Source organism: Oryza brachyantha, chromosome 6, assembly GCF_000231095.2.
Source record: "Oryza brachyantha chromosome 6, ObraRS2, whole genome shotgun sequence".
Classification (NCBI taxonomy): Eukaryota; Viridiplantae; Streptophyta; class Magnoliopsida; order Poales; family Poaceae; genus Oryza; species Oryza brachyantha.
The window spans coordinates 16,246,940-16,255,630 of NC_023168.2; the positions used below are offsets into that span (position 1 = coordinate 16,246,940).

General features: G+C 44.7%; 1 protein-coding gene across 1 annotated transcript; it reads left to right on the plus strand.

The window, feature by feature from the left end:
- Positions 1-5,080: 5,080 nt before the first annotated feature.
- Positions 5,081-7,971, plus strand: LOC102710795 (cytochrome P450 734A4). The gene is made up of 5 exons (XM_006657045.3): positions 5,081-5,488; positions 5,589-5,812; positions 5,917-6,170; positions 6,269-6,659; positions 6,771-7,971. The coding sequence occupies exons 1-5, from the start codon at positions 5,188-5,190 to the stop codon at positions 7,221-7,223; spliced, it is 1,623 nt and encodes a 540-aa protein (XP_006657108.2). The 5' UTR covers positions 5,081-5,187; the 3' UTR covers positions 7,224-7,971.
- The last annotated feature ends 720 nt before the right edge of the window (positions 7,972-8,691 follow it).

Sequence of the window (8,691 nt, forward strand, 5' to 3'; positions counted from 1 at the left end):
ACATTCTCTGCCCGTCAAACACATGAGAAACAACTCCTACCGACTAGTGATGCCCTTAATGGTTTTTTTACCGTCCTTGAAAAGTATCTTAAAGTATCTAAAATTTTAGTATAAATTTTTGATGTCTTAAGATACAATATATCTCAAGGTACCATAATTTTACAAGTGTGATACCTTAAGGAACTTTTTAAGAAAGGTAAAAAAAACCTCTACATGAAAAGCTTGCATTTTTCGGGGGTCATCTGTTTGTTATTAAATGAAAAAACCAAATAATATATTTACAAATGTATAATAATTTATAAATAAAACTTTTGTATATGTCTTATTTGTGATGCAAAAGCCAAGACTAAAATATAAATTATGATAAAAAAACCAGATCAATTTAAATTTATTGTTAAAAATTTAACTTTTAACTTATAAAAATAAACAAAAATGAAAAGGCGCTTTCGTACGTGTACATCGATCTCCCGATGAATTTAGCACGTACTCCCTCCGTCCCAAAATAAACCAATTTTCCACTTTTTACATTTAATTTTTGATTTTTTATCTTATTTAATTTTTTTGCGATTGATATTTTTATTTTTATTAGATGATAAATTATAAATAGTACTTTACATGTGCTATTTTTCTAATTTTCTAAAATACATGGAAACCGAAGATTTTTTTTTAAGAGCGAGTATCGATGAAGAAACTGCATGGTGCACGGATCGATGCATGCAAACGGTGGGCGGGCGCTGGCTAGCGCGCGACGTTGACGACAACGACGAATGACGCGACGACCCGATCAAAAACCATCATGGCTGGCTGGCTAGTCGGTGGAACTTGGATTCAGTGATATTGTATCGGAATATTTTCGGTGATATTTTATCGCTGATATGCGGATCTCGTGTAGGTCCAGACACATACATGTTCTATATGCGTAATGATAAAATGTTATCAAGAATGTCACGGGACAAAATCACTGAATCTGGATTATAGCTTGTGTACGAACAAACTCCGGCCATGGGGCGGGGTCCAGGTGAAACTAGGTAGCTTGATAATTTGTGCGTACAGTTGGTCGGTCGATCAGACCTGTACGACGCACGATGCGAATTCGAAGCTAGGTAGAACGAACGAACGGGAACATGCACGCGACGGTTGCCTCAGCCAGCTCGATCGATCGAGCTGAATCGAGAGCTGCATGTGCTACTGCCTGACTCGTCGATGGCTAGTCAGCTCCTGCTAGCTGCAACTGCCATTACCTGTCCAAACTGAAAACCGAATCATTCTTCTCTGTACTACGTGCTGCCCCTTCACAATGAATTAGTCCTTTTTCAAAAGATGTACTACTACATCTATATTCGATCGAATACGCATCGATGTGTTAAGCAACACGAAAGCATGCTTGATTTTCGACATGATCGAACTGCAGACCTAACGTTAAATTCGCAGCAAACAAGTGGCCGGCCGATAAGTTCTCTGAAAAAAAGTAGTACTCTAGTAACATCCGTTTGTTCATGCTTACGTTTTCTCGTCCGGTTTTTGGGCGTAAGAAACCAAAGTTTCCAATGCTCGATCTTAGCGTGACTTAGACGGTATGGTGAAGTGGGAAAATGTGGGCTAGCTCTCTCTCGCTTTGTGTAAGGATTGCTTGTCGACATCTCTGACCTTTTTAATTGATGTGAGGATCTGTTTGTCTTCTGCAGAAAAACAATGCTAACTTCTTTCCCACAAAAAGTTTTGAAAGCTATTTCTGACGTAGATTTTGATCGATGAAAGCTGGACGTACTCGCACTAATATTAAACGAAGGCTGCACGTCGCATTTAGGCCTCTTTGTTGAGAGCTCCCTGTCCTAGCTTGCTGCGTGCAGGTCCCTTTGCAAAGTAGTACCAGCTGAACACTGATTTAATGCAATAATGCACAAGCAAGAAAATGAGAGGAAAAAAAGGAGGAGGAAATGAACTAAAGATATACTCTCTCTTTTTCAATTTTCACGGGTGATAAGATATTTGGCTTTTCTCATAGATTATTCTATGAACCAATGTATAAATAAATGTACAAATTTATTGGTATTCATATAATCTAGAGAAGTCAAAATATTTTATAACCTACGCCCTAGCTCTTGATCTTTTTTTAATGCGGTTGACTTTTTCATTAATGTTTGTTGTTCGTCTTATTCAAATTTTTATACAAATATGTAAAACCATAAATAATTTAAATCATAACAAAATAATTAATAATTTTATAAAATTTTTAAATAAGATGAATGATCACAAATAAAAACCTAAAAAGACCGGATAACTGTACATACGAGTGCGTCAAGATTCTGGATTTTCATTTGCTTCTATCTGTATGTCTAACTGTGACGCCGATTTTCTTTGCATTTAGTAGTATCAAACAATCCTTTTTATCGTGTGAAATCATAATTTTCAGCTAGCGTGAATGCTCCCATAACTCGAGCTCATGCTGTCATGCACCTACCCTCAGTTTATGAATTGATTGGTCAGACTTGTCATCACCGGTGCATCGGCTGAATACTGTTATTGATATATAAAAATATTTAAATATGTTTTTGTGACATGATAATTATATTAATAAATACCAATTTGGAGTCTTAGGTGTAGATTTTCCAGGTTCTGATAAGTCTGAAATTTGGAATCACTTGTATTCAATTTGGAACCTCAATGTCCACAGCGTGCTAGCTGATGATCAATACCCGAGATTTTTCTTTCTTTTTGATAATATGGAAGTATTATTAATGCCTGACATGATTAATCAGAGTATACAGTACAACTGTATCCACATGTTGAATAAATAAACGATCCGTTCGGCTGTTTTCGATCAACACACAGTTTCAAAGAGCTAAATTATTATTATCAGCAGGTGAAGAGACAATCATTGGGCATCCTGAGAAAACCACATCGAGACATGTAGGTAGGGGGAAGACATCCCAAATTTGGCGACCTGCTCAGAGCGTGTTTCTGACCTGCGTAAACAGGCAGAGACAAGCTGGGGTCATACTAAAGTTTTGTGGTCTGGTCTGAACTACCCTGCCACATTAACATCCAAAACATTATCTAAGTTATAGAATATGTATATTTAGGCATTAAAAGAGGAACGTGTTTCTCATGGTTACAGTGAAACTGTGAAAAACCGTGTTCTTTTATACAATTATGAATTAATTAAAATTAGGAATAAAAAATGTTGGGCACCATTGAGGAAAGTTTGCATTTGGAAGAAAGCCAGTTTATATGTTGGAAATTACTATGCATACAACTCAACCATCTAACGGCGGCTATAGTGTCATTCACTTTATTCTCTCTGTCTAATCAATGTCTAATCAATGGTTGTAGTGTTTCAGTCGTACGCAGTTAGTAAGCTATAACCTTCGTGGCGGTGGGTCACTCACTTTCCATATATATATATTTTTCAATAACATGTATATTCTTTTACGTACTTTTCACATATACTCATCATATCACTAGACGCATGAGAGAATTAAACGTTATATTCATCCTAAATATGTAAGACACGTGTACATATCAGCTAAAAAATCGAGATACTCAGTCAAGTAATGCTTTTTAAAAGAACCTATAATAAGCACCGTAGTTCAAGTTTTCATGAATACATGGATGTGCTTCTAATAAAAATTTAGTAAGGTCCGAGTTTTATTATTAGTCAACGTCCTCTTGAAAAAGTCGGTACGTTTGTGTGCGCGTTTTACACTCTTCTCTTCTATGTAATAAAAATATATATTGTGTCTAGGAATAAAGAGTAATTTTATGGTGTTATGTACCACTAAAATTTTGGTAACTTCTAGTACCTTGGTACCATGCGGTACCAAATTTTACACTAAAATTTTGGTACCTCTTGATACTTATTTAAGAATTATAAAATTACTCATAAATAAAAATACAGCACCGTCTTTAGCACTACGGTCTCTATTCTACTGTATAAGTATGTTTGTATGTTTTTTTTTCAAAATATATCTAGATGCAAGAATGCTATTCCCTCCATTTCCATGTTATAGGATAATTTGTTTTTTCTAGATTTATTTATAAACCAATATATGTAATATATATATATATATCCAGAGTTATTAATATTCATATAAGTATAAGAAAAACAAAAACATTTTATGACTTGAGACGAAGGTGATAGATATATTTCAAAAATCATAAATAAATTCTTACTACTGTGGTCCAAAAAGATTTCATCTTTGGTTTATGTGATTTGTCCCAAACAAATATTGTATTGGAGTTTAGTAAAGTAGGAGACACATGCGTGAGGATTTGAATAGGCGAGAGACAAATATAAGGTGATTTAAAAGATGAAGTATATTATAGTCCTCGTAACTTTGTATTAGTATATACGAGGTAGGGTAAAAAAAGTCTCCACCTTTTTCTCTAGTTTATTTTCTAATCTTTACTTTTAGGTTGCTAAAAGCACGTGTATAAAATTTTTGCACAAATTATTTTTTTAATCATCAATAAACCATTTTACTTCACATAATTTTAGAAAAACAATAACACCACCAGTCTTGGGGGACAAAGTGAGTACTATTCTGGTTCCAAAATATAAGTATTTTAGCATTAAATATTGACCTAAAATATAAATATTTATAGTAATACTTGTCATATTAATCGTTTATTATTATTTAAAATTTTTCACATTTAACCCTACCCCTACCCTTATTCATTCCTCATCATTAAACTATATTATAATTTTTTGTTTCCAATCTTAATCATTATTAAATAACCTAAAAAAATACTTATATTTTAAATTAAATAGAGCATATTTTACTTTCTATCAATCAGTCAAGAGTATCATCAGGACCCCCTCCCTCCTCTCGTTTTCCCAACTGCGACGAAGGCGATGCCACGTCATCACCCAGCTTCAGCTGATGAAAGAAGGGCAGGCGGTTCTCACCTCCACCAACCTCGTTGACGCCACCTCTCCCTCCATCGCAACCGAATTTTTACCAAGCAGCGGCCAACGCATCATCCTCTCTCGAGGTGGGCCCCAGCGCCGCCGGCCGCTGCGCTATATAACGGCCCGCCTCCTCCCGCCATCCCCTCCTTCCCATTTCGAAACCGAACCCCCCCAACCGCCCGCACTCACCGGAGCAGCAGGCAGCGGCGAGCCGGCGAGGCGAGCTGGTTTTGCTTTGTGTGTGTGCTCTGTTTCAAGAAACAGGGGAGGAGGAGATGGTGGTGGGGTGGTGGTGGTGGACGTGGCGTGGGGTGGCCGTGGCTGTGGCGGCGGCGTGCCTGGTGGCTCACGTGGCGGCGAGGGTGGCGGACGCGCTGTGGTGGAGGCCGAGGCGGCTGGAGGCGCACTTCGCGAGGCAGGGGGTGCGCGGCCCGCCGTACCGGTTTCTTGTCGGGTGCGTGAGGGAGATGGTGGCGCTCATGGCGGAGGCCACGGCGAAGCCCATGTCGCCGGCCGCCGCGCACAACGCGCTCCCCAGGGTGCTCGCGTTCTACCACTACTGGAGGAAGATCTACGGTATGGATCTCGATGAATCATGCTCGATTGATGATTGTCCACGTGGTTTTTGGGTGTCGTCGATGGGTGGGAAGGATTAATGGCGATCGCGGTGGCGCAGGGCCGACGTTCTTGATATGGTTCGGGCCGACGCCGAGGCTGACGGTGGCGGAGCCGGAGCTGGTGCGGGAGATCTTCCTGACGCACGCCGAGGCGTTCGACCGCTACGAGGCGCACCCCATCGTCCGGCAGCTTGAGGGCGACGGCCTCGTCAGCCTCCACGGCGACAAGTGGGCGCACCACCGCCGCGTCCTCTCCCCCGGCTTCTACCCCGAGAACCTCAACGTGAGTGCAACTGAGTCCTCTGTTTCTTTCGATCGATCGATCGATCGGTGCGCCAGCGATGACGACTGACACGGCCGGCGAACCTACGTGTTCTCTCTTTGCAGCGGTTGGTCCCGCACGTCGGCAGGTCGGTGGCGGCGCTGGCGGAGAGGTGGCGCGGGATGGCATGCGCCGCAGGTGCCGGAGGCGAGGTGGAGGTGGACGTGGCGGAGTGGTTCCAGGCGGTGGCCGAGGAGGCCATCACGCGCGCTACTTTCGGCCGCAGCTACAACTCCGGCCGCGTCGTGTTCCGCATGCAGGCCCGCCTCATGGCCTTCGCCTCCGAGGCCTTCCGCAAGGTGCTCGTCCCTGGATACAGGTAGGCCACGAACAATCCAAATCCAAACCTGCTGCCAAACAATTCGCCATTGTTGCCAAAACTTGAGCTCAAAGTCCGCCCGGAATTTAATCGAACAGGTTCCTGCCGACCAAGAAGAACCGGCTTTCATGGGGTCTGGACAGGGAGATCAGGCGCGGCCTGGTCCGACTCATCGGCCGACGCAGCGGCGACGCCGGCGAGGAAGACGAGACTACCGAGCTCAAAGACAAGGACAGCGGCTTCAACGACTTGCTGGGGCTCATGATCAATGCCGGCGTCAACAAGACGATGCCGGTGGAGGACATGGTGGAGGAGTGCAAGACCTTCTTCTTCGCCGGCAAGCAGACGACCACCAACCTGCTGACCTGGGCCACCGTGCTTCTCGCCATGCACCCCGACTGGCAGGACCGCGCTCGCCGCGAGGTCCTCGCCGTCTGCGGCGACGCCGGCGATCTCCCGACCAAGGAGCACCTCCCCAAGCTCAAAACGGTACACGCACAAACCCACCGAACGACCCCATCGAGGGCATTTCCGGTAACTCCGCGCCGACAAAAGTCTCACCTTGTTGGTTCCTCGCTGTCATCTTCTTTCCATTTCCAGCTCGGGATTATCCTGAACGAGACGCTGCGGCTGTACCCGCCGGCGGTGGCCACCATCCGCCGCGCCAAGGCCGACGTCACCCTCGGCGGCATCTCCATCCCGCGCGACACGGAGCTGCTCGTCCCGATCATGGCGATCCACCACGACGCCAGGCTGTGGGGCCCCGACGCCGCGCAGTTCAACCCGGCTCGGTTCGCCGGCGGCGCCGCGCGCGCGGCGAGGCACCCGCTCGCCTTCATCCCCTTCGGCCTGGGCTCCCGCATGTGCATCGGCCAGAACCTCGCCCTCCTGGAGGCCAAGCTCGCCATGGCCATCCTCCTCCAGCGCTTCGACCTCGCGCTCTCCCCCAACTACGTGCACGCGCCCACCGTGCTGATGCTGCTCTACCCGCAGTACGGCGCGCCGTTGATCTTCCGGCCGCGCCAATCCCAGCCGTTCGATCAGCAACACTAGTAGCTTGAGCTAGGTAAAATGACAGGAAAGCCCCTGTCCGTTGTGTGTGCATAGTGACAGAAAAAAGGCCAAGAGACAACTAACAGAAGGCTCTGTCAGTGGCAGTGCTGGATTCCGAAAATGCCCTTGCTAACAGACTAGTACTAGTAGGATCAGAGCACAACTTTTAGGGATTTGATGGGTCAGAACTCTCTCAGAAGAGAAGAAGGAACAGTGACAGTAGAGTAGAGTAGCCCCACATCCACTGCTCGGTTGCTTCCATTTGTTCTCTTCTCCTTTGCATGGATTCTGGTGTAGCATGTATCGATCAATGTATGTACAGGTGTGTGATTATTTTTGTTGGAGACGCCCAGCACTTCACAGCAAAAGAGAGTTCTACTAGTATTTGAAAAACACGCACAGGAAAACAGACACAGAGAGATATTTGATATATTTGCCTGTACACGGTATTCCAGCCTTGTGCTCCTCTCCTTTTTTAGCGTGTGGTCGGTGTGGTTTGTTGGGTTGACAAACAGTCAAGCCTGCTCCTCTTATTTTAGCACTAGTTAAGAGTGTTCGGTTTCATTTGCAGACCAGAACACAAACCATGTACTACTTACAAATGACAGGTTTCAGCTTTTCCCTGGATTAATTATGTAGTAGTAGCAGCAGCATTAGCGATTTTTATCATGCAGGCCATATAGAGAAGAGCGTGTTCGTGTTTTAATTTCTTTTTCGTGGATTTAATTTCTTTTTCGTGGAAAGTAGCAGGAGCACTCAGTCAGTCGATATTTTAATAAATGATGTCGTTAATTTTTTATACATGTTTAATCAATTCTCTTTTTTTTTAAAAAAATGTATAAATATGTAAAAAAATGTGATTTACAATTAAACTATAGTATCTAGTAATAAATCTAATCCTAACAAAATAAATAATACTTATATACATCTTTTGAACTAAACCAACCCTGTCATCCGCTGGTAAAATACGGTGTGGTAAAAAACGAGGTGAGCAATATATTTCGGTGGTAAAGAAGATGGTGGATGTTACGTATGCCGGCCTCGTGGAGTAGTGGTCTCGTCTTGTGGCTGCGGTTGGGATGAGCTGATGATCGATGAGGCAGGCAGGTAGGTGATGACACGCTCTGCCGTGACGGGTAAAATGAAAATAAAAAACCACGGGCAATCAGAGAGAGAGAGAGAGGATCAAGTCGATCACGGACCGGCCGGCAGGGCAGGGCAGGGGCAGCCTTTCCGGTCAGATCAGGCAGACGATGGATGGCGTAACGAGAAGACTGCCCCCGCCCGGCCCCAGCAGCTGATCAGCGGACGCGACGCGACGCGGCCCGATCCGACGGGACGGGACGAGACGACGCGCCCGTAGCTACTACTACTCCAGTAGTGTGGTGGGTGGGGGCGCGCCGCGCCGCACCGCACGCAAGCCCGCGCGCGGCGACACCGCCAAAAATCGGGAGCGATCCGCGCGCCC